General features: G+C 38.6%; 1 protein-coding gene across 7 annotated transcripts in view; it reads right to left on the reverse strand.

Moving 5' to 3' along the window:
- Positions 1-3,715: 3,715 nt before the first annotated feature.
- Positions 3,716-26,423, reverse strand: part of LOC111260323 (uncharacterized) — a 129,478-nt gene continuing 106,770 nt past the window's right edge. For 4 of the 7 annotated variants that reach the window (XM_022832962.2, XM_022832964.2, XM_086968279.1 and 1 more), the window contains 8 exons: positions 13,095-13,205; positions 8,955-9,064; positions 8,275-8,373; positions 7,599-7,905; positions 5,511-5,734; positions 5,170-5,265; positions 4,938-5,001; positions 3,716-4,623 (listed from right to left, as the gene is read on the reverse strand). In XM_022832962.2, coding sequence (XP_022688697.1) covers positions 4,502-4,623; positions 4,938-5,001; positions 5,170-5,265; positions 5,511-5,734; positions 7,599-7,905; positions 8,275-8,373; positions 8,955-9,064; positions 13,095-13,205 — 1,133 coding nt within the window. In that variant the 3' untranslated portion in view covers positions 3,716-4,501. Of the gene's footprint in view, positions 4,624-4,937; positions 5,002-5,169; positions 5,266-5,510; positions 5,735-7,598; positions 7,906-8,274; positions 8,374-8,954; positions 9,065-9,654; positions 9,738-13,094; positions 13,206-26,423 lie in introns of those variants that run through there. The other 3 variants (XM_086968278.1, XM_086968281.1, XM_086968280.1) reach the window with 3 other exon arrangements.

The raw sequence follows: 26,423 nt of genomic DNA on the forward strand, positions 1-26,423 counted from the left end.
GTTCTATCTTGGAACTTAACAAATTCTTCTTCTCTAGCAGTTATACAGTTCCTGCTATACATGGCACAAGGACCCCAGCCCGCTTCGGCGGCTTTTGACCCCACTAGAAGGCGAAATAGCGACGGTGTTGGAAACGGTCCGCCTCATTTTATCATAGAAATTTGTCTTTGGAGCTTGAACACAAAACTCCATTCAACGCATAACAACTTTATAAAGAACCTACAAAGACAAAAGAGTACTTTGAGGCAATATATTACCTTATTGGGAAAGAAAAAGTTTGTAAATCATGTTCTCAGCAAAGGAAGGAAGAAAGAAGGATTAACTACCCAATAAGATGCCTCATGTCCCAACTTAATAAATAGCAACTTTGCCCTCTCGATATAAACTTTCCTAGCTTTCGCTCGAATTTTTTATAGCAATAACTACAACAGTTTCTTTCAAGTCGCTTTAAATTTTTATAATAAATATTTCGACGATATTTCCGAAAGCATTAGTTTATTTGAAAGCGAAAAAAATAAGCTTTAGCGCCAAGTATGAGAGTATGTCTCCTAATATATTGTTAGTGGCAATGTTTTACTATAGGTTGCTACCTATAATTTGTAAATCTGTCATGAAGTGACGATGGTTAAAAGAAGACGCCAAAGAAAGCAGTTAGTCCCTACGTTCCCGTGCATTGCTCCTGTTCGAGATTTTATCAGACGGAAAATTCCCAGCACCCGGGCCCGGATTCGATCCCAAACCACAATATGCGCCTACCGTACGCAGTTATCCACTAAGCTAAACAATACCCGAATTCATTTGTTTGTATAGATGGTAGTTAATGCTTGCCTGACTCCGCTCCTCAAATTATAATTGTCGACAGTAGATGAAATATGTATTGGATCATATGATTCTATTGTTGACGATGGGAATTTGTTAGCTAGGATTTTAAGAAGCGAACACACAAATGAAACCTAGTCTAAATAAGAATAGGTTTATTTCGCAGATAAAGTATCCCTTTCGGCTGATAAGCTTGCATATTTCATATTATTAAAAAACTAGGTACATACAACATACAGTAAACTACCGCTTGCAATTAAATAAAATGAAATGTTTTCCTTTTAAAGATACCGCATGAAGCATTGCTATTTTTGCATTAAACCTGTAATTTTGAGTGGAGTTCAAGATGCTGGAGCTGGTAGGATCTAATTATAAGGGACAGCTGTCACTCGGATGCCGGTTGTCGTGTATGAGCAGTTTGTTGTTGTTGTAGCGGTATGACGCAGTACCTGTTATCTGATCATTTCAAGAGAAATTCAACTGTCAAACTTGACATCTTGGGATAGAAGACTGTCCTAGGGCGCCTATCCTTTTGGATAGCTGGTGTATCAAAATTCAATTGTCGTTATAATCCTTCCTTTCTGAACAAGCCAGATCGAAACAGGGCAGCAGGTGTGTCCCGAACCCTATACAAGTACAGCGAAAGCAGTTGGATATCGTTTCGATGTCAAAAGTGGAAAAGCAACAACCGACTATTCGGCACCCAATTCGTGATAACTGTGTAAAAAGATTTATACATTTGAGCAATAACTACAGATGGGCTATCGAGTTTCTATCACATTTTTTATTCGATAACTCATCGAGACTGATGCCTTTCGTATCGCTTCTCATTGATGAAAATCTCCATAAGAATCGATATCTCTAACAAACGGGGCCTGGCCGAGACAGGCACGGTCTAATCGAATTGGATCTAACGGAGAATATTAACGGGAAATTAATGGAGATAATGGGAGCATTACTACTTTTTGGCCTTTATATGTGAGCCGATGTAAATAATTGACACATATTGAAAGTCGAACCAAGGCCCACGTGTAGGAGCTCACCTAGCCGCAGTAAAAATCAGCGAATCATGAGGCAGAGCGGACACCGCGTCGCAGATGTGAAGCAGAAGCAGTTCCGCGTAGTTTGAACTATAGTTGGTGACGAAGAAGATGAAACGATAGCTTTTGCTTGTCGTGTTATTACACGGTGGCTTAACACCGAACCGGATCTGACTCATGGAAAAGGACGCACATGTTGGCGGGTTGTCAATTTGGGATTCGTCTGCAGATGTGATTTACATTCGGCCCCTTTTAGAGGTCAGTCGTTAGAAAACATGGCCTACAGCATTTTTGGCTTTAAACGTGTGTTTTGGGTGCAGGTTTTAAAGAAATTGTTCGAGTCCAAGAAAAAAACTGGAGGAAATATCTGAAAATGATCGAAAATAGCGAAATCTATTAGAAGCAAAAGGTACGGCACTTCTAACCTCAAACAAACGGCCCGATTGTTTTTGACACCTTTAAACATTTCTGCATTTAGTATTGCCTTGACAATGAGCTTCCCTGCCCTCAGAATGTCTTTTTGACTGGTACATTTGAGTTATTTACGAAATCGTATTTGTGCTAATATATTTTTAGGAAACTGTAAATTTGTGAGAAATAAACTCAGTTATAAAACTGTGACACAGATTAATACAAGGCCTATTTATGTCTGGATGGGATATTGAACTTTGGTTGATACCTTCTACCGTTTGTGTCTGTAACCAGTCGAAATGTTGGAAACATTGATCAAAGCGCCGCTTGTGTGCGCCCTTAGCTCCTAGGTGAACGACCTGATCAAAATTGGTTATCTGTATCTTCCAGGTTAGGAATCTAGCGTAGTTCGCTGGAGGAGTTCAAAGGAAGGATCTACTTATTCCTTATGTTTTCGATAAATGCCAAAGAATCGAATGGAGGAGCATATTAGCTGGGTGGCAGTACATAGTCTTTAATAAGCTCAAGTATATTCAGTACGTAGTAAACACGTTCGACGCAATCGGTATCGGTATTTTAGATCCAAAAAAAAAAAATTCTGTAAGGTTTGTTCAGTGGAGGATATATTGTTCGTTTGGCCACAGTTGACGCTTGAGGCGTCCAGTGTTACCCGCCGCCATGACAGTTTAAGTTTAAATCTACAAGTAGCCAAATATTTTTTTACTGTTAATATGCTGGGTTACCTGTTATCACGGTACTGTATCAAGTGTGTTTTTATTTTAGATAGTCGAGTATTTATGCCATTTCTATGGTCTGTTCGAAGTTAGATAGCTCGGCTTACGTTTCAGTGTCGGCTAAGTGAGCTATATGTATCTATTCGTCGGTTTTTTGTGAAAAAAAAAAAAAGGCGACAAACTACGTCGTTGAGCATCGGACTGTGAAGCGGCATCAGATTCAAGAGGCGAACTTTAAATAATAATTAATACAACTTTCCAATAAAATCCATTCATTTTTCAGCTATCAGAGCTGTTCAGAGCTAACGAAAAAAATGTAACGATTCAAACGCGAGATACTCAGTGCACGAAAATTCGAATACGTGTTATCCAGACTTTTGCACCCGAACAGCTCGACTTTCTTTTACCAAGAATCTTTTGCTAGTTAATTTCATGTATGTATATATATATATATATATATAGCTTTATATATACGAAGTTATTCATATATAACGTCAGTAAAACGATTTAAGTTTATCGAACAGTTTCTATATCTTTCACGTCAGTTTGCCCCACTTCTCAGCTTTTCTAGTACCTTGAAAAAATTGCTGCAGGCTGAAACAAAAATGATAACTTTCTGAAAGTCATTCTGGAATCTAATACTAGTGAAACATTAGTTAAAGCGTCTCTCTTTTCATTATACTGGACACCATATCCACGAATGAAGAACAATTTCAAAGACGAACACATTGATACGTCATTTATTATTATTATTATATATTTTTTCGATTATCATTCCATCATGTCAAATATGTGATACCATTATTATTGTATATATCAGTATGACTTAAACCGCTCGATATGATCGATGTTTTTTAATAACCTTCGGGGATGGTACGGTTAGATCATTCTTTCCCAGTTTTTTTCCCACTACAATTCATAGCCATCGCATAATACAGAGTGACACTTTTCTATTCTAATAAATATTGTTATCTTGAGCTCATACAATTCACGAAGAAGCCTCGTTGTTATCTGTGTTAGGTTACAAGGTAATCCACAAGCCGCCTCTCATAGAATGGCCGATTATTTCGAAATTCTGCTCATTTGATAGCGAGTCATCTTGGATTGCAGATGAGATCGTTGGTCAACACGCTGGTGGCGCCACAAGTCAAAATTATCTCTCTCTATACGCTCTTGCTCACGATAGATTTGTGTAGACTCGAAACGTAGCCATCGATAAACTCGTTAGCAAGGTACCTAATGTAGAACATTTGCGTTCACAGGAGGTTTTGCTTTAGCCCAACACAGTTTATCAATTGCTTCAAATATATCATTATAATGCTTATCATCACCTGCGATTACCGGGAAGTGAAGGAAGAGGGACACGACTTGCAGCAATTATGGACATCTGTTAGCAGACCAAATCGTACGTGACTTTATAACGCAATGAGGGCAAATGACTTTTATCGCACTGCCTTCTCGTTATGCTGTTTACTGTATAAGTATAGGTCGCGATACTTAAACTGCCTCTGGTTGCCGATTGAGGTTTACACAGCAACAGGTGGATTGGAAACACCGAGTAAAAGCACTCCGTAGTCGTGAATACCACGGGCCCTCCGATGTCTTCATCGCCGATATCACTGCAATTCAAATATGCAACAGAACAAATCCCCAACAAATTATCTTATTATTATTATAGTAATACTTAGACAATTGACTCGCTATTAGTACACACATTTGTCAAGCATCTAGCCGTTGCTATATATTTGATAGGGTGGAAACTCTGCATTACTGCTGCAGGAAACAGCGCAGTAATGATATACATCTAGACTTCAAAGTAAACAGGGGTAAATGAAGATTAACGCTACATATACGCTGCCCTGAAAAGAAACTGCTTTGGATAACGAAAGCAATCAGGAAAATATATACATTGTTAAATATCGAAAATGCTTACCCGAGGCTCGTGGGCCATCAGTCGGAGAATGATATTTAGCATGAGGAATGGACTTACGTGCCCTCTGCAAAAAACAACACAAAGTTAATTTTTTTTTTTTTTTTCGTAGCCAATTCTCCGCTTTCCACAATGTAGAAATGAGTATCCAGTCTTTGTTTGTGACAGCAGTTCCACAGCTGATCGTGTAGTACGGACAACAATCTTCACTTTTGTAATTAAATACGGTACTAACTTCATTGGCGAGAAGCTGCGCCTGCTCGGTAATGCCTTTTATGTACTCTTCGACGAAGTGCCGTAAGTCTACTGAATTATGCTTCAGGTTCGTACCCTGCAAAAATAGAGCACATTTGCTTCGTTCAGAATCTAGTCTAGACGCAACCCACATTGGAGATAACGACCCAGAAACATACATTTCTAACATACGACGGTGCAATTAGGTATTCAGTATGTAGCTCGTTGTGCTAGTTGCTTGCGAGTGTGTTCCTAAGCGCCACAAGTCACCCCAGACCCTTGCTAGATGATCCGCTCACATATGTTATTCGAAATTGTAGGCAAAATTGGGACCGGCTGTACCTTCATTTCGGTAAACAAAGATGATTTCCTTTTGGCGACCCGCTCGGCGACTTGCGCTTCTGAAGGTGACTCTAGTCCAGGTCCCAAGCATGGTGGACTGTCATCGGCGAACGGAAGACTAGCAGGTTTCGAGCACATATACTCCTCGGCCCCCTCTCGCTGAAGAACTTCTTCGGTTACTCCGTGCAAAACTAGATCTTGCACTGTCGTCGCGGGCATTATATCTGAAAAATGAGTAGATAAAGGTTAGCTTTGAAAAGTCAAGGTCACCCTGTAACACAGAAACAAGATTCCGGTCGACAGTAAAGATTAAAACCATCTCTTGAAATTTCCGTTTTTGTAAACGCTCACAAACCAATTACTGTTTTGCATATCGTTTTAGGTCTCCTTCAATGAGAAGGCAGATCAAATATAAAAAAAAAAATATTAAGCGTACAATCTGAGGTCACTTCACCCATGCAAAATGTCACAGAACGTTTCAATGTGTTTTTAGACCAAAGTCTCACTTTTGGACTAGACAAGAATCACCCAATATCTGTGGAAAGTGGAAACATCTGTTGATTTTTAAAAGGAAGGTTCTCATGAACTCAGAACATCCATTCAGCTTGTATTATATCTAATACAGTCTTTAGGTTTTATAAGGCTATATACATTTAAGTCTCGCACGAAATATTTTAAATGAGGATCAAAACACTAAAGTGATGTATATGTTACGTTAGATGTTCGTACATTTTAAGAGATTGCTGAATTAATGAATAAAGCTGCATAACATAGTAAAAACATATTGCTGCAATCAAAATGTATATCTTGGGTAATCTGCTGCCCTTTTCTGGTAAGCTTTGCCCCCCTCTCTCTCTCTCTCTCTCGATATATTTTTATACGATCGCGCATATATATATATATATATATATATATATGCGCGATCGTATAAAAATAGTAGCAGACTGCTGTAACTGTAGACTTCGCCACAAGTGGTTTTAGTTAGTAGCAGCAGCAGCAGCAGCAACAAAAACAGATCTTACACTTGTATTTGAAAAATAAGTCTTCTATTATAGTCTGCAAAAGGGCCCTAAAACCTGAATGAGAATATGATGCAACCTAATCAAGTTCATCTTGTTAAAATATGTAAATAAGCCGCGTCAGTTTTAAATAAACCAACGCCTGGTAGTGAATTCACAGTCAAAAAAAGGAAGAAAACACCATCCCTGTGTGACGTGGTATACCTAAAAAAACCAGCGGTGTCCGTAAGGCTCCATACCCATAGAAGATGTACCCTTATAAAATTTAGATGACACAAATAGTCATTCATTTTGCAAAGAGTTTTCTAACTGGGTGTTGTACAGGTTGAAACAAAGCAGTGAGAAACAGTGAGTACAGAAAGATAAGAGAAAACAGAGTTTAGCAATAAGCATAGTTTTACGTGGCGATTGAGACAAACAATAGCCGCTTAAAAGGCACTGAGAATTCGCGAGCTATCCACGAAGGTAGGTTTGTATCACAAAAACCTACTCTCTAGTGCGATATGTGGGTCCGAAGCATCAACTGAATCTTTTTGACGATACCGTAGATTCTGTTTGCTACCAGAAGCTGATACCAGGCTTTCCTGCATCCCGGACCATTGAAAGAGGTCTTTAAGTTGAGGTTTCAGGATGGTTGACATCTCTACGTAACTAATAACATAATCGCGTTATAAATGAATCACATAACGGAGTGTCTGATCTCCGACCGAAATGGCGGCGAATGGCCCCCTCAGATTACGTGATCTTTATGTTTCGAGTTTCGATACGTCCAGTATCGCTGTTAGGCATTCCATTATACGGCTGGCTTCCAGCACGAAACAAAGTCTGTCCGTCTATGTTCGAACTTGAACCTAGACCACAACGTACCCCTAGGACAGATCACTAGACGTAACTCCACATGAAGGCACCAGAAAAATACGGTGTAATATTCACGAAGACTTGAGAAAAGTCGCTACTGTAGAGATAGGGCCTGACGTATGCGGAAAAGTAGCAAAAACCTGGATGAAATAAAGAACTACTGTTAAAGAGAACAAAAATGGAGTTTTACTTGTAATTTCCGATAACTAACCTTTAGTCGATAGCTGATGTTTGCATTGCTGTTGAACTATCGTCGATGGGCAGTAACAAATAGAACACGTGATGATTGACGACGCTGCATGGTTATCTTTCCGCTGAGCATTTTCTTGGCTTACTTGATTTTTACCATCTCGCTGACCTATGTCGTCTACATCGCTCGGGTTATTGCTTTCCATATTGTTTCTCATATTAATTTTGTTCCGATCTACACCCTTGCCGACATCCGCGACTTCTCTACTTTGGTTAAATTTATCAGAGTCTTCCGGTGAAGATGCAACCTCTCGATGGCGTATTTTCACCTACAATAAGTAACAAAGACACCCAAAATGCAGGACAACTACAGTTTTGACTGATACAGTGCATCGTAAATCTGTATACTCAGTATCGATAAGCTCATGTACGAAGTTCTAACCAGAGTCTGCTACCGTCTAGGAGAACCCTTTACGGGCCTTGTGCTTACTTTTATAGTTCAAAAATACACATTAGTGTTTACTGTAAATATGAAAATATAAAGAAAAACACCGCATATGTGTTTACTCTCCAGACGGCCAAGTCTCGGTTTGTAGGTGTTGCAGGCTTCAACATCCCTTCCATTGCTCTGCAGACTACAATACTGTGCAGTACAAATATTGAAGTTGATCAGTGATTCTAATTTATTTTGAGTTTACCTGTCGAAGCCTAGAAGGTGGGCCAACATAGGTGAGTGTTTCTTCAGGACTTGGTGTACGATCACATACCAAGTCGATTTGGATTTCCGGAGTTGGATCCTGGAACGGTGACAGAAGCGCTAGACTGATGCTTACAAAGACCGAAGCAACATTTTGGGAACAAGCGGCGACAAGTATTTCCGTATGGCTCAGAAACTATAACTTATGTGATTGGAAAAATACCCCCAGTTCACAGAAGGTGCGTAATACGTGTCTCTGGTGGGACTTGGAGCAGCGGCTCCTTCATTTATATGTTCAACGCATTACGCTCGTTAGGTTTTTCTAAATATATACGGTTATGCATCAAAAATTCTGTAATGACGCACTGTTAGAATTAGCAGCTGCTTAATTTTCCTAAATTTGCTGAAATGTTCCGTTGCAAAAATATTTTGATACAGGTTGAAAACGAAAATAGTTTATGAAATATATGTTTCAACTGAATATGCCTTAGCATGGACAAATATTAACCTCACGGGCCAAATTTGGTTTCAGTTCTAGTCTTTATAGGCTCGAAGTCTTCACCCGTAGTCTTTCCTTGTGCAGCTATGAAGCAAGAGTTCTAACGTCGGCTACTTACTGTCGAACTAAAAGGTAAACCATTCATTTAGACGAAGTAGAACACATAATATCGTGTAACTTACGGAAAACGAGCTCATCTTATATCGAGACAGACTATTCGCCATTTCCTCGGCCAAGACTGCTTCGTCATCTTCTTCCTCAACTATACTGAACGCATGTTGAACTTGATACGCTATTATCATATTGACAGCAACCAAAATTTAGAACGAATACAACCGTTGTTAATTTACAAAAAAAAAAAAAGCAGTTTAGGTTTATCTAAGATGTTGATCATTTCAGGACCGGCTCAGAAGGTAATGCATGCTATGACTATGAAATTAACGTGGGATTACCAAGATTACGCTATGCTACATGTATATACACTGGCAAAACTTTGTAGTACTCTTGGTAGCATTTTGCTACTAGACAGTCTTTAAATGTGACATACAAATTTCCATGGCATTTATTTAGGCCTCTAACAATAATGACTGTTCGTTCTAGCGAGCATAAAGATGGCGGAGCTGATACAGATTTTATTTAAGCTACTAAAGATGCTACAACAAGATTAAGAACTATTTATATGTATATATACAATATGATTATATTAAAGAATTGTCAAAACCTAACGGTAAAAACGGCCGGTGCGCAGCCTTGGATGTCGCTCTAAAAGCTCTTTATAACATGTCACTCTAACAGCATAAGTTACAAACTAACTCAGTTTTTGGCTGACGGAAAAACCCCACGTGGAAAAGTTTTGTATAAGTTCGAATAGCTTAAACATACATATCCTTCCATCGCAAATGGGTACATGTGCCTAACGTCGATTTTTTTGCGACGGCCCATGTTGTTCTGACCTGTAAACGGTCCTCCTAGTCAACCGGCTCAACTGCTTCTATTCTTTACAACTACTGTCAGTGGTCCCTGAAAAGAGGCCGTAGAATTTATTCATTTTTGCCTTGAATAAGGTGACTTGCGTTAGAAAGCTAATTACCTGGCGCAACGCAATATTTTGTGCCTTACTTTCTGATACAGTTGATGGTGCAAAGTACTATACCTAAATCGTCCGATCTCGAAAATAGAGTTAGTATTACTGTTAATATCCGGAGAGTCGCCCCGATCAGCTTGTAATAAATAGGCTCCAATAGCATTTGTGATATGTAATTCACATATGGAACCGTGGAGAAAATTAAGAATCGGTGATTTTAGTAACGACTTGTAGCAATAAAAACAACACGTGCGAAGAGAGTTTACTACTCTCTAATAGTTGGGACAAACATGTACAACATAAGCTTTTCTGAAAGTTCCTAATAGCTTCACGACACCTCACAGCACACACAGACAGAAAAAAGCAGTTGACAAGAACAGAGCAGTGTGCTTTGTTCTGGTCAACTGCTTGCCGAGTTTAGCAAAAGAAAAAATAATTTAAATTTTCTATGTAAAATATTACCCAAAAAAAACGGCTCTGTGATTTGACGTTTACGTTATATGTAATGCGCTGGGTAGGTGCGTTATTTACGATACGTATGTTTCCGACTCCAGGTGCGTTATATACTGTAAAAGTATTCGCAAGTTGTTTCGCGTCATATCGTACTGTGCGCAGAATTGTGATTTAGGTCAGTACGCTTCTAATATGCCTCTGCACTTAAAGGAACGAATGAATTCAGTGTTACATTGACCTGTGACCAATTGGTTCTACCCAGACTTCCGGCCCAGCAGTTCAACGTCCTTTTCTCCAGAGGCGCCCAGACAACTAAATATGTTTATATACCCATACATTGAATAATAATAGCGATGTTTAATGGCAAAAACGGACCCTTTATTTTATAGTCTAGAAGATTTCTAGGATATCACCCAAGCACTTAGTGTTCGTCCGGGAGCACGCAAGAAGACTGCACACTTAATATGACAGTGAAGGACTCCTCTACTACGAATCGCAGATGCGAAAAAGTTTTCCCACTTCGCATTTACAAACCCTGTCCGAGCAATGAGTTTCACATCACAATACAATACGAGGTTTGCAACGATTGCATCTAGTGCAGAACAACCGTCGAGTCTCCCTATCGAAATCCCTGGAAAAACACACAATGCGAACGGGTACCTTGATCAACTTGTAACAATTAAATGACTGCCCATCGAGCTATAACGAAATTCTGCTGCAGAGAATAAAAAAAAATGTTGTTAATCGAAATAAATGTCGCTGTTTAATTAACGGGATTTTTTTTACTACTCGACACGGAGTGGAGCGATCACCAGGGACCCAAATGCTTTCCTTTGAAGGGTAAACAAAAAAAGTATTTGATACCCTTCCATCTCACGCAATTTCGAAATAAATACGTCAATTAGCTGTGTTGCTTTTTGCGTCGTGGTAAAAGAGCTGCTGGCTTCAGATTAAATGAAGCCATTTTTAGAGTAGCGCACAAGTTGCTGAACATTGTCGGAATCTTCAAGCATTTGCTAGCACTACGGACGAATATTCTTTAGTATAGTTTATATGTAAGCGCTTAGACAGCGCTCTTGGGTGCGCTGTCCATGGATGACAATGGAAAAAAAACGCTTAATTTTCTTTTGAAAACATATGATTTTTCATGTGAATTAGGCAAGCCTTAGGTTAAGACCACAGGCAGATTAAACCTCCACCAGAATAAAATCTTGACCCTTCAGTAGGGTATGCATGCGAAATTTCAAATAATAAATTTGGTCCTACTTTTGAATGTGCTCCGAGAAATTTCTATTTTTGTTGTTTGTTCTTTGAAAAACATCAACGATAGGATAAAAATTAATTTACCGTTCCTCTGCAAAAATGGGAGATCAGAAATTATCGAGAACTTTTAGAAAAGTACCCTACGTCAAATACCTTAGCGTTCCGATAAGGTTAATCTTTAAAATTTATAACCTTTCAGCCTCGTATTGTAGCGCTGAGTCTTCTGATACCTATCTATACAGAAACGTAAAATAATAACAAAAATAAAAACAATTAAATTAAATAAACAAATTAAAAAACCTGATCTTTGCGGGCACTTGTGAGTACTCACGCAGTTTCTATAGCTAAAAGCCACAGAACGTCAGTGTTGTTATGCATCTACTAATCTACAATTTATGGGTATCCACTATATACATATAGATATCAACGAATAAATTAAATTATAGCCAAATATAGAATTTTTCCCTGCTGAAAGTTTTTCTGCTTCTGTAACTGGGTTCATGTCACCTCTACAAATGAACTATTTGATGCCTTTAATATTGGCGCCAATAAATGACGAGTAAATGGCATTATGAAAACGTTTTGTCATCCGCGTGAATAATTTTCGGTTTTCGTCAATTAACTGTCCGTGCGCTCGTGGTTCTTCGTTTCAAGGACTTAAATACGATGTTTCCGTAAAAAGATGTTAAGGCTTATTCGTGGGACATATAGCATCCGTATTACTTTGAGTTACATGTAATAGTGTTGGTAATTGTGCTGTATGTAACTAATAGTCTACCGATAATTTTATCAATAAAACGTGTTTAAACAGAATAGATATATCGAAACCTGAAGGATTTCGAAGAACAGCCACCGAAGCTTCGGTCTCTAAATCGTACCACTTTTAAATGTGCAGTATTTACCTCTAGTAACAGGATTTCCTAAAGGGCAGGATTTATTTTTTCTAAAATGCTGATTTTTGTATGCCTTCAAAAATGATCGCATGATGAAAATTTATAGCGCCAAAGGCGAAATTGTTTTCGTACAGCAACCCCCAGAGTTATCGACCTAAGTCATTTTGGCTTTCAATTCTTCGCATTCTTTAAGTCGGAAGTTGTTCTAAACGAAACGCAAAATAAATGCTATATATTGCTTTTCATTTAAAATTCGAGAATTTCACAAAAGGAAAAGTAGAATCCTTCATGATTCCATCTTTGTTGGATCCGATCGTTAAGTTTTTCCAACAGTACATCGATTTTTCTGCGGTGTAAGAACATAAAAGCTTGTTTTTATGAAAAGGGAACTTTATATAGAAAGCTTCGTTCCCTAGTGCAGCGCCTATTATTATTTCCCTTGGTCATGAAAATGTTCTTAAAGCACAATACGTCGCATAAGTAATTGCACAAAGGCCATAGTTCACTTTAAGTGTGTACCTGAAAATTATGAAACTGAGACCTGTACTGAAGCCTACTAAAGGTAATCAAAATCGACAACAAAAACAATAATCATAAAGATCGCTCAGTTGAATTGTGGTCGTACTGACACCTTTGCGCCATCTCCTTGGCGCGGAAGATGACGTCGTGGACAAGATTCGCCGCAGCTTCACGGATGTCCTGGTCAAGCTCCTGCTTCTCGGGTCCCAGTGATACGAGCCCTGCAGTCATGAGCAATTATTAATTACATAGTGAGTCCAATAACAATATACTGACGAATATAATATTCACTGCTTCCAGGCAAAAAAACGTGGCCACATTTACATGGCTATGATGGACGAACCCGATTGGCGATACTGAGTCCGCTGAACGCTGTCCGGAATTATTGAACTTACTCTAATTTAAATATAATGTAAAATTAAGAAGAACCTACTTTGCTGGACTAAACCTTATGCAGGTCGTGGAACTTACAAGTCCTTCAGAGTCATTGATATGTGCATACTCATGCACACATAAATGATTCTGATGATGCACGTAGGAGATGTTCTAAACAAACAGTAGGCGAATTTTTCACCAGACTATTTGTTTAAAGTAATAACTATTCTGTATAAGCGCTCGGTGCACATGCTATTTTACATTTTAATAGTTGTGAAGTTCTTTTCGACTTGCTTTCTTATTCCTTGAGATCATCAGTCCTTAATATAAGATCATTTGACGATTTAATATTATAATGTTCTCATCATACAATGTTAATATATAACTTTAGCACACTTATAAACTATATAATTGAATCTATAGGAAAGACTAGGGCTAGACTACATACCTAGCAATAAACTAGGTAGCAGAAGGCAAATCTCACAATGAATGAATACCCTAATAGCGAGTGCTTTCGGAGCAGCTGGCAGATGGATGGAAATATAGCATTCAGTAGAACTTGTTGAGACAGATTGAAAGAACAAGTGCTTGATCGTCTATCAACCATTAGAGCATCACATTCGAAATATAACAACATGTGTGAATTTCTTTGTCTCTCTTAAAGAAACCGTAACGTTTTCTATAGTACTTTGTCATCATTACGCCTAGTTGTTTATCAGCCTATTTCATTATCGATCTCGTACAAACGGCGATACCCTCCGCTAGAAGGGTTGGAGGGTTTGTACCTAATTGTATGACCTTAGCTCAGCAGGAAAGTGTACTACTTCGTATATTTTTCATCTCTTCCTTCGTGGAATATTAATTTTGATTCTCTAAACAAATCTGCAGCAAGTGGCGTCGTTGACTATATATTTGTTTTAATTTTCAGTTAACAAATTCACTTTTTAAATGGCTATTATGTTGTTAGGCCACGTTATTGAAGTTAGAGTCCTATCTGTGTAGTGTTTATAACCTTGTTGCGAAGCATGATGATAAAAATCACTCGTTTTACTCCTTGTAAAATCGATTTTCTGATGCAAAGTAGCTATTGTCTACATGTCGTTTCATGTCCAGCTGTTAATAGTCCAGTGGGGGCTTAAACCTCTGTTTCAGTCATCCCCCTCCAGCTGCATTATTTGTAACAAGATCGGAGTCAACAGACGTACTATCCTGTAATATATATGTGACGCGTGCTCATAATAGGCTTATTATTAAATTACGTACGACCTAGCTCATCATTATCACTGATCGAATAGTACCCACAGGCTGTGAAATAGCTGCCTGATCCGTCAAGCGTAAACACGAAAGTACATTGCTAATCCCTACCATACATTTACCGTGAACGACATCAGTTCTTCATTAACAGTCTGCAACAAGATGACTCATTTGCTTCAGGTTTGCTGATGTTAGCACACGAGAGCTACGCTAACAGATCAGACGCTTTGAGTCTTACGTCCGAAATTATCAATAGACATCGCTATATTAGTCCCCGGACTAGCTTACATACATACATACGCACCACATGTACCCCTAAGGTTCGTACGTGACCATTGTATAATCACCGGGGCTGCTAGAAAAGAAAAACGAGAAAGGGACAAGACAAATTCTTCAGAAGATCACCGGTATAACTAGAATGGTCCGGTACGCATTAGAAAGATGAACTCTTTTACGCGTTCCATAGAAACGGATTTGATGCACCGCCGAATGGGCTGTTATCCTTTAGATTTCGAGACAACCGCACTTTTATTAAAGCTTGGTGTAAGACGGGTACACCGTACTACAACTTGAGTTTAATAAATGAATACGTTTCGACATACAAACGTAACGTACACCACATGCGCATTAAGAGATAAATAATGAAACATCACTCGAACAAAGAACATGCGAAATATATCTAATAAAAATTATATGCCTTCAAAAAATTATACCTCTGGCCACTGGAACAATAATGGACGCCGATTGATTGCCGCATAGCTGCCGAAAAATAAAAGTCTTCGTTGCGATTTCATAGGCTTTAATAACATTAACAGTACGGTCACAGAACTGTGGGATCTCAAATAATCTGTGTTTAGGAAAATGAGTATTGAAAAAGTATTGCGGTTTCACAAAACTGAAAACCGTGTTACGCAATACGTACACAGCATATCTGTGCAGAAGTACTACGGAGGTCGCGTATCTAGGTGCGCATTTGTTAGCTTTGTTATTTAGTAGGTAACATAGATAAGATATACGTTCTATGGCTGCATGATAAATAAATGGACCAATTATCACAAACTGTGATAGCTCGACGCCTGTCGTTAGTTGCTATTGGTAAGGGGCCGTGGCCTTTGCGTTATACCGCGTTTTCAATGAGGAACATTTTATATCTTATACTTAGGCACCATATTTGTGCTCGAACGAACAGTTTGGTCTTCGGCTGCCCAACACCGTTCCACTGCAGTCGGCCAAATCTCATTTGAAACGGCGACTCAGTCTAAAAATCGCACTCCATTCCTATTCGAAACTCGGAGATTTACTACTGTGATTCGAAATTATATTCGTCGCAAATTCACAAGTCGGTAAATTCCAATTCGGATCGGGCCCAGAGGGGTCGGCGAACGGCCTAATAATATCGAACTACGCTCCATAAATTGCATTCTAAATACTGTGGGGGAACAGATCAGTTCTCCGACAACAAATACTTAGAACTACAAATACTTCCTACTAGCTTCTGGCTAGGAACTCCAACGAAAAAGGCTTTGCAATAAACCCAGAATTCTGTTGCGTCGCATTAAACCGACACACCCTTACGGCAGGCGTCGCTGATGGCAAACGTGAGCAAGCACAGGGCGAGACATGTCGAAAAGCTTAGAGGTACCAAGGTAAGACTGGTCGCGCTAACAAATGCGCATTTGTACATTCAAGGCCTTTGGATACTAAATCGCCGTTCTGTTAGCGTTTATCTGAATGTTCTCTATCGAATTGTACAGAGAATAATTTTTCGCACAACAGCAGATTACATCATGCGGGTATTGATGTGCCTCAATCACAAGGGCGGACTGCTGACAATATGTTTCTTTCAGAATTTCAAAAAAACATTAGGTAATCTACCAAAGGTATGTAACCAATGCAATATAGTCAATACTGGTAAAGTAACAGCAGTACATATGAAAAATTCTACAGGTGGCTGTAGTGCCAGCAGTCCACAATCAAACTTAATTGGGACGTTTGCCCTGCCCAAGTCCTGCTAAGCAACTGCTCTGCAAAGTAAGAGTGGCAGACACGCCTCGATGGAGAAGATGAAACTTGATTTTTCGTTATAGACCTTCGTACCATTCAGTGGCCTTGAACCGCGTTTCAACACTGTCACCGTCGACTCTTCGCTCTCATTCCGAAGCATTCATTGAATTTGGCCAACGATGATCGAATTCCGAGGTGCTCTGAGATGTTTTAAGCAAGACTGAGGATTTTTTACGCGTCCTGATAAATGCACGTTCAGGCTACATTAATGGATAACAATACTAAACAGACCTATGTGACTGAATTTCTCGTAAGAGTATCAGCGTTATTGCAAATATTTGGAAGCAGCATAACAGCAAAACTTTTCATTTTACATAATAAGGTTTCAACATGTTAAAGGAACGCATAAGCCCAAATCAAAACAATAACTCACGCTTGAGCTCCTATAAAAGACTCCTAAAAGAAGTATCGAAAACGTCGGCAGATATTAGAAAAGTTTAATGTGATACCGAGACACCATAATTTTCCATATTTACAGATTTTTACAAAGATATGAATGCTCCTGTAAAAAAACAAAACGATATGCTTTTTAGAAAAAGAAGAAAATATTAAAATAAAAAAAAGCCGCGTGCTTAATTGATTTCGAATAAGCTTAGATCATAGTTGTACACAAACAGATTGGAAGTATGGAAGCCAGTAGACTCGCAGTTACAAATACATAAATTTAAAATTAAATTAAAATAAGTCTGCAGTTGAAGTCAAAATGTGAGAAACGTGTAAGCACGATTTTCTTAAATGTGGATCTCCAATCAATTAATTGCGAGACGAGGACTGCTAGTCTAAATGTTGTCTCAAAAAGTTTCGCCTTGAGCAAAAAAGCTCAGGATCTATCAACAGCTCTTTAATAGTTAGAATAAATCCCAGCGCTGCAAATAGCTCTGAGCTAAATTACATAATCCGAACAATTCAGAGACAGACACCTAACAGCTGGAAGATTAACACATTAATTGTCACATTTTCATTTAACCGAGATAAATCTTCCTTTCCCTAGCACATTCCCAAATATATCTTGCTGATTAGATCCCGGGAAGATAAGTTATAAACAATACGGAATAACACAATTGAAAATTGAGCAAATGATCGTTCAAATGTACCCGAAACCTATTAGTGTATATTTTAGATTTTATGAATAATATGGTTTAAATGCTAATATTTAGATACTGCTGAGTCTACACAAACGCACATGACAATTATAAAAGAACCGGACAAGATAAATTGTCAAAGCTGACAAACTTGAACCGTGCGAGACAACGCTTGAGGGGTTCATCATTCAAGGCGTTCGGGAGCTATGTGCGACATTTCCAAAAAAAAGTCGGGTCATACTATTATTTAATCGGACGACACATATCCCCGACGGCCTAAGAGGGACCAGCTCGTTCCTAAAACAATTCTGGTCCTTTGTTCAAGCAGTAGAGATTTTTTCATTCGCCCAGAACGCTGATATAATGATCTGATCGCTTCGTGTGCCACTAAGGCATGCCCAAACAGAGCTTTATCCAGCTGGGCTTTGAGCAGTAACTATTATATTTCCAGGTGCTCTCTCAGGCAGTAATACTTTTTACCTATTGAACGTTTCGTGTGTTATTGCGTAATCTATCAAATGTCATTTGGACCAGAGGATTGACGTTTGATATTATGCTCGTAGAGTCGGCGGTCACACTAAACAGAACTACAGCTTTGTCTGAATATATAAAGCACAATTCTAAGCGTGCAGCATAGAAAAAATCGAGACCGAAAAGCAACGGGGATGGCAAATTATTACTGAAGTTACTTTGCACGCGCGGGAGCCATCGATTATTACTGTGTTAGCGGACGACAAAAAAAACAAAAAACGGAAAAGAAAAGGGCTGAAGAACTTCGTAGACGTATGTTTTACTTAGAACCTAAAAGCATTAACGCGGTATGGAAAACATGTTGTGGTTATTATTAACCAAATTAGGTTACCCTTTGGGCTGCCTGCTAGGCGTAATTAATTGCGGCGGCGGAATTTTCAACGCTCCTATGTACAAAAATGTACGAAAAAAAAATTTATCAAATGTGCACACAAGGCTAGTTTTTGGCTAAAGCACTTAGTTAGTCAACCGCTTCGCTGATTGAATTAAGTATAAAATGTCTATGCGTCTCTGTCGACAGGCAAAAAGCAGCAGTTGATCTAAGTATAGTGATAGGGAACGATTACTCCTGAGTAAATTCGCTCCTACTACTATCCCTGGAGTCCCTACAGTGAAACTTATAACTCAGCCAAAAAAATAAATATTGCTCGCCGTTTTTCTTAACTTAGAACTTGGTCTACTGGTAGGTTTACAGGCCTCATCCTATCCATCCATAAGTCAGTCATGATACCTATGCATTCATTTTGTCTAGGGATAAATTGGAAGAATTAAACCATTAAAGTATTGGTAGTGATAAGAATAAGAGAAATCGATAGCTTGAACAGATAAAATTATTACAAAGACTGTTTTTTGCCTCAGGTTATAGTCAAAAATTGACAAAAAAAAAAAGCAATGCACTGCTGCAAAACACTTCAATATTTACTGAGAGAACACAGCCAAAAGTATACCGAAACTTAGTGTTCCATTGTTTCCTAAATTGTTTCAGTTACCGACTAAGTACACATTTAGCTATGAATGCTCATAGTGAGCTCTTAGGTGATACTCTTTCGAGGATGCCATACCACATGAGTTATAGACACACGGCCTTTGTAGTAATTTCCAAAGAACATGGCCATATGGCCAACAGATTGTGATATATGTATGTATTAGAAAAGAAGTTGGGAAATGAAAATTTCAATATTCGTTTATTAGAAAACGTGTATGGGATTGTATATAAAAAAAAAAAAAAAAAAAAAGAAAAGTAAAATATATGTTACTGTACCAGCAATTTCCTTTCTAGAAGCAACTCACTATTATAAGGTTTCACCGAGTTCATAAACGGTAAAGTTTACCAAATAGTAAAGTCAGTAACTTGTTGATAATGTACATTTGTTGTATAATCCAATCTTATCGTATTTATATACGATCGTATATGATAATAATATGATCAATGGCAAGATTAGAGGGGAGATGGTTTCGGGAGCGTGTTGATCTTTGTAGGAATAACCAGATCCCAAAGAGATGAGGACATTGTTTCTATCTGCTGAATTGATCCTTTCTGAATTTTATTTTTAATAACCAATTAAGCGCAAAGGCTCCCTGAGATAAGCGTCAAGTGCATTTTTAATGGAAATGCCCGTTACCGATTCAAACGGGTGTCCTGTCGTTGATGCATCTCTGACGGTAAACAAACGCGTGCGTAAGCAGTTTCATTCCACGGGATGAACGCTCTTAACTAGTTTCAAAACATTCCAAACAATACAGTGAAAAAAATAATATTGGCCAACTTTAAATATTAAACTTATCTAAAAAAAAAAAAAAAAAATCGTTTTTATTAACTAGGTTTGCTATTGTTATGCGGGCATATTTTAAACGCTCGTAAAATGGAGTTATGTTAATTTTCGAAACTAATGCTGTTAGGCATGTTTTTGGTTTTCACTTTATTGTGACAAGGAGGCCAGATATACCAATCGTATTATAATGATAATAATGCCAATTTCTATTATAAGAGCATATTCAGAATCGGCATTGGTACATGGAAAGTGTCCTTCGATTTTTTTTTACTTACGCACTCTTAAAGGCTGCAAAAAAATATTTTTTCTTGGCATCTGCCGCGGCCCATATGTAGCTTGCCCTTATGCAACTACAGACGGACTAGGATCAATTTCAAGACCTTCGTTATGTCCTGCGAATTGAAATCTCCTGATTTTTTTTAATTGATAGCCACTGATTTTCTTCATATGGTGTATTTAGTACGTTTTTTTCCGGCGGGTACGGGCTAGCGTTAAAGGTATAAAATGTCACTAAAGGTTGACGTGGCGGCCTTCGAGGCCATACAGTCTGAAGCAGCGTTTGACCCTCTTCTACTTTCCTATAATGCACATGATTTATAGGAGAAATTTTCTAAGCCGAAAGCAGCAAGTGGTGAACCGGTTTTCAGAAAGGCCCTATTTAATGAGTTAAGTTATAAAATATTTAAGTTTTTTTTTTTTCTAACAGTGATACAAGGTATCGGATAAATTGATTTTAATTTATCTTTAAAAAAAAAAAAAGGTTTAGATACGATAGATATCGCCGTGTAAGAGTAAATAGATACGATAATATAGCCGTGTAAGAGTTCTTGACCGGGGTTGCAATGAGAAAAATTAGATGCGAAATATACTTAGTAGTAGACGAGGGGGTATCTTAATGGGAATCATTCAGAAATTTGGAAAAAATCTATTATTCGTAATGTAGTATAGACTAAACTTAGTTGCATTGTTATGTTGTAATGATCCCTTCAAAAAAACGATTCAGATAAAATACTACTTATTTAGCTAGAGGGCTATTATTGTGCGCAGTTTGCTGATCCAGAACAACCTTTAACATGTTATGTAGCTGTAGATTACGGGTACTCAATGCTAGTGGTAATGAAGATCTCAATGAACTGAATAAATATTTTACCTTGAAAGAAGTTCGAATTATGCTTCAGTGGCCAGTGTCTTCGCCGCAATGATTATTCGAAAGGGAAACAGGTGCAACTAACATGTCACCTGGCGTTGTCCATGATCAACAGCTATTGGAATTGACGACTCTCGGCGCGCGCGCAATCGCGCCCCTTTTACTCTTGCCCTCTTTTTAGCCCACGGCAGCACTAGTAGTAAATAGCGTCGTATCGTCAATCCCTTTCGGTTTGTTGTTACGCATTTAACAAGACATTTGTATAAGAGATGTGTGTTTTATCTTTTTTCGACGTTGATGTAAACTATTTGTTTTTATGCCAAGTGGTATTAGAGGCTCTTCGTGGGTTACTGCTTCTAATGTAGCAGTCGCGTTTTGAAATTATACCAGTAGACATAGGTTTTGCGTAAAATATCTATGCCAAGTCGTTTTTCCATATATGACACTATGAGCTCTCAAAGTACAGGTTCAGATACTATGCGTAGGCTACTAAGCGTATTATATCCGCCTTCCGCGCGCAGCCTTCTGACCGCAGAGCATGTGCTACTACTTCAATCCGGACTTTAAATCCAAAAACCAGTACTTTAAATCGAAGAATTAGCTTACAGTTCCGCGTTTTCCACGTGATCATTACATTCGCGTATACGATATTAGAATATATTGTAAGGACACATAGCTGTTAACCTGTCAGCGGTGTTATCGGATGCTATCATTCTTGCGCTTCAAACTAACGTTGAGAATGATATGTGTGATTTATCGTTTGAATCAAGTAAACCTCTCATGGAAGCTTTTGCAAGGCTTCGATCGGTCCTCATTGTTCTCAAGTAGCCAGCCGTCCCTTCAGTTATCGAGTTTTTGCTCTACACGAGAGGTGAATATTCTTCGCTGATTCGGCAGTTGCCTGAGTCCGGAAAAAAGCGAAATACAATACGAAAAATGTAATTGAATACTTCGTGTAGTCGAAAACGTACCTTTCCCTTCTTTTTTTTTTTTTTTTCCCCTTCTTTACTCAAACCTAATGCATTTCAGTTGTTCGGCCTTGATATAACTTAGGACTTTCCTGAGAAGTAGTGTGATAGATCGAAGCTTACGGGCACAAGGTTTTTTCCTTTTTTTGCAAAGTCAGACAACGTCAACACTTGAACGTAATAGCTTTTATTGCAACTGAAGTGAATATGTATAGGAATCACAGACATCTGTGGCACACAACAGTTGAACGATGCAACACGCGTTGGCTATGTGGCAAGCCAATTTGCGTCACTCAGAAATGTCTGCACCGTTCAGCTGTATAGCAATAAAGACTACATTTGCACCTTATGCGTCACTTCTTGGAATACATAGTCAATTTGGTTCTTCAAAGCTGTTGCCCTTGCGTTCAATACTGATTTAACAATAGAGATCGAAATTTCCTGACTGGTAGTTTTTTTTTTTCCTATAGAAAATGGTAAAGTAACAGTAATTAGTAATGGTACAATGAAATAAGTTTAACAGATCGGCAGAGCTAGGCTTAACTTGCCCAACTTCGATAGAGTTAGGGGAAATTCCAAGACGTAGGATTTCCTCGAGGAAGATGTAAAGCTGTTTGCTAGTCCGACAAGGCAATACGTGTCAAATCAAGCCGCGTTTCTAACCTCCTCAGTGGTCTGTCCTTGTGTTGTTCACTGCTATGCAGCCCCCCATAAAGCCTCCCATTGTGTTTCACTGCATCGAATAAAAGGGGGGGAAGGAATCAGCTTATGCGATCACTTGCAACGGCATTCGAAGGGTCTCCGTACGAAGGTACTAAAGCTTAGTTTAGCTATTTTTTTATGAGGAACAAACAATAGAGCCCGTTCAATTTCTGCTGTAACAATTGGTCAAGCATTTTAGGCTGAGTTAGTCAAATATCGGCTTTATAGATTTTGTAGTGGTAGCATTCACTGAAATGAACTTCGGCCTTCCTGCACAAAACACTTTTGGTGGACTATTCGACAGCCCTACTTTTTGCGAGCAAAAGGCTCGGCTTTGTTACTTTTTTTGACAAACCACTTCTGCCTAGCCTTTCATATATATATATATATATATATATATATATAACACCTTATGATTTTCCGATTATTATGCAAGAACTAAGCAGAAATTATAGCTACCATAAGCTTTGCCTTTTACGAAAAAGCCGGTTTGCCACGGCAAAGAAATAGCACACATTTTTATTCTTATGACAGTGAGTTATCACGTTATGTATTCCTTACCATTGTTCACGGCTTTTTTCGACCAAGTAATGCATGTTGCTTCGCGTTGTTATGGGCCATCTGCCTAATTTGATGCAGCCGGGGCAAATAAACATGTCAGTCAACTGTATCGTTCGCAGAAAACAACTTGTGGTGAACAAAGCCGTTGTGGTCCCATCAAACGCAACGTATAATCTTTTTTTTTTGGTAACCATCTGGCTTGACCCTAGGTCCCGGTTTCCTACCTAAAACCACCGATTTTAATCTCTGGTGCATGTTGATGGTTCTATTGTCACTTCTCATTGTTGGTCAACAATTTTCTATTGGTTCCTGTTGTCACTTGATGCAACAAGCATCCGAGCGAGATGCTGAGACTGCAATGTTAAGCCATAGTTTCTTGTCGGATTCAGGGAGTTAATTAGGTACGCAAACTCCAAGTAAGACTTCAGTGACAGTCTTGTAGCTGCAGCCCATCTTTTCGGCCAATCCCTGAGTTGTTTGTTATTCAGTTTTCCCCAAAGGTGCTTTCAGACGGTCGTCATGAAACTTAGATGGTCGACCAGAGCGGAGCATCCTCTGAATTCTAACTAACGCTTCAAATGAAAAAAAAGTCACGGTCCTCTCAGCTAGAGTGCCGTTACCGTACATAAGGCGAACCTCTCGATCTGTTTTTGGCGACGCCCTGAACTCGACGAGCTGTATAGTACAAAAGGTTTCAGTTTTACATTTTTTTTTTTTTTCCACCTGGAACCTCCATTTCTGAAGAGTTTTTTCGAGTAAAAATTGCGCTTACAACGCAATATCGTTACAGCACACTAGAAGAGAACAGCGAGTGAGAGAAATTGGGAAAAACAAGCTTTTGGGTAAAATGGGAACTGATTTATTTAGACAATCGATAACTGTTTTAGATACCCGTCATTTTTTCTACAATATTTTCGTTACTAAATAATGTGCGGAAGGCAAGTGTCTAGATACTGCTACCATTCACCGCGAGCGGAAAATCCTTCAAGCCATCAATGAATGGATGTCGTTAATCATAAAGTAATAATTTCAATTTTGTTGGAACTAATCACAAAAACCACACAATAAACGACTTGCAGCCAGATACGCTACAGAAACACAGGACGGATAGGTTCATCGTATCTTGGTGGGATCGCTAGGGACAGATTAGAAAGGTAGGCTGGTTACATTAGGTACTAAAAATGTGTCAACAAGCATAGTACAAATGACACGGCATTGGATTAAGTCCATATTGGCAGAGAAGGTGCGAAACGATGCACGATGTAAATAGGAGCAGTTACCCTTGTTAGTGTATTAGTGGCTACTTAATTCGTATCTACCAACCTTCTATCATCGAACGACGTGCAGCGAACGGTACTCAGTGTAAGTAACGGTAGTCATAAGGTAACGGTAATCATAAACGTGTGTGTGTGTGTGTGTGTGTGTCTCTAAACCGTGATGAAGTTAATGAAACTGTACGATAGCCGTAGCGATAACTTGACGCAAATATCTGTGACGCCCCGCTTGTAGAAAATCATATAATAAACTGAAAGATAACGATAGGTTTAGCGTGTTTCTGATCTGTATTTATTTATTTATTTATTTATTTATTTTAATTTATTTGAAGTTACAATTGCATCTGCCAATAACAATCGCCTCGTTTTCGCGGTTTGGTCTCATAATCAAAGTTGCAACTATGACAGTTCTGTGTGGTTCAACATTAAATGAAAATTATCTGAAATACACGGCCATCTAACATAGAGTTTCAAAACCTAGTGCACATTCTTACTAGACGCGCCTTTTAGGCAGCTGAAGTAAGAAGACCAGTCTACTTGCTGTTCTAATTCAGATATTTTAACTTGCCTTCACTGCGCTTCTCCTCCGAAAAAACTCGTATGGAGGTACTAACTCACTTGTTACTTTTTTTTTGGAACATTTAGATGTGTCGTCGGATCATCGCGCGGGTCGGTTTTTACGGACCAATGAAAAACGCATAAGTAACTTCTGCGTGATAGTGGCGCTGCACTATATAGTACACACTGTATTTGACACGTCTGGAATTGTGCGGCTATAATCCATGATTAGGTCGGAAAAGTCTTTTTCAAGGTGATTTGATCCACTTTAAAGTTTTCAATGTCCGTCGCCAAAAATGTTCTCGTTTTTGACATGGCCGGCGCATATAGACCTCAACAACCCTATGTCACACTTATTGTCAATTGCGGTAAATATCATATAAGAACTTTTAGGCTCATCCAGAAGCCACAACATAAAGATTGCTGCTTCAGAGGTAACATTTGGTAATTCTTGATCGATCACTTGGTAACAGCAAAAAAAGAATTAATTAAGGTCACAAAATGGTTAAAACCACGACCTTAAGCGAAGGGTTGTTCAAACAGATTTATTGAAACAAATCAGTGTTTCAAGTTCTTACAGGAGGCAGGCCCCCAGCGCCAAACGAAGTGTGTTATCCGTCGAACTGCATACAAATCAAAACAGACCTATTGCTATCTATTCTTGATCGCTAACCATTGGAATGATATTACAAAAAGGCCAGTTTGTTTGGTGGAACCATCAAAACTTGAAATTTAGATTTTTTGCACAGACATTGTGGCCCGTCATCACCCAGGCCAAGCCAATCACGATAATAATCCTTTTATCTAAATAAAACTAAGGAATGTTCGGAGTCCTTTTTAAAAGCACAGATTTGGAAGTATTTTGTTAAAAATAACTTATTGAGGGAAAAAAACAATGTTTTCCCGGACTTTTTAGTATACTATACAGTTTAGATGCTTGAGTACAATCTAAAAACACCTTGCTCGCCGAAGAAGAAAAGCTTAGCTTTATGATATTTTTGATGAAATTGTGTACATAAACCAAATCACAGGTTTAGTGATTACTGCTACCACCATTTTTAGTCGATCCGACTGTGTATTTGAAACGATCAAATATAGAAGCAAAAATACGTTAAGATCAAATAACAGCATGGTAGGTATGTATTCAAGGG

Source organism: Varroa jacobsoni, unplaced genomic scaffold (genome assembly GCF_002532875.2).
Source record: "Varroa jacobsoni isolate VJ856 unplaced genomic scaffold, vjacob_1.0 scaffold_429, whole genome shotgun sequence".
In the NCBI taxonomy this organism is placed as follows: domain Eukaryota; kingdom Metazoa; phylum Arthropoda; class Arachnida; order Mesostigmata; family Varroidae; genus Varroa; species Varroa jacobsoni.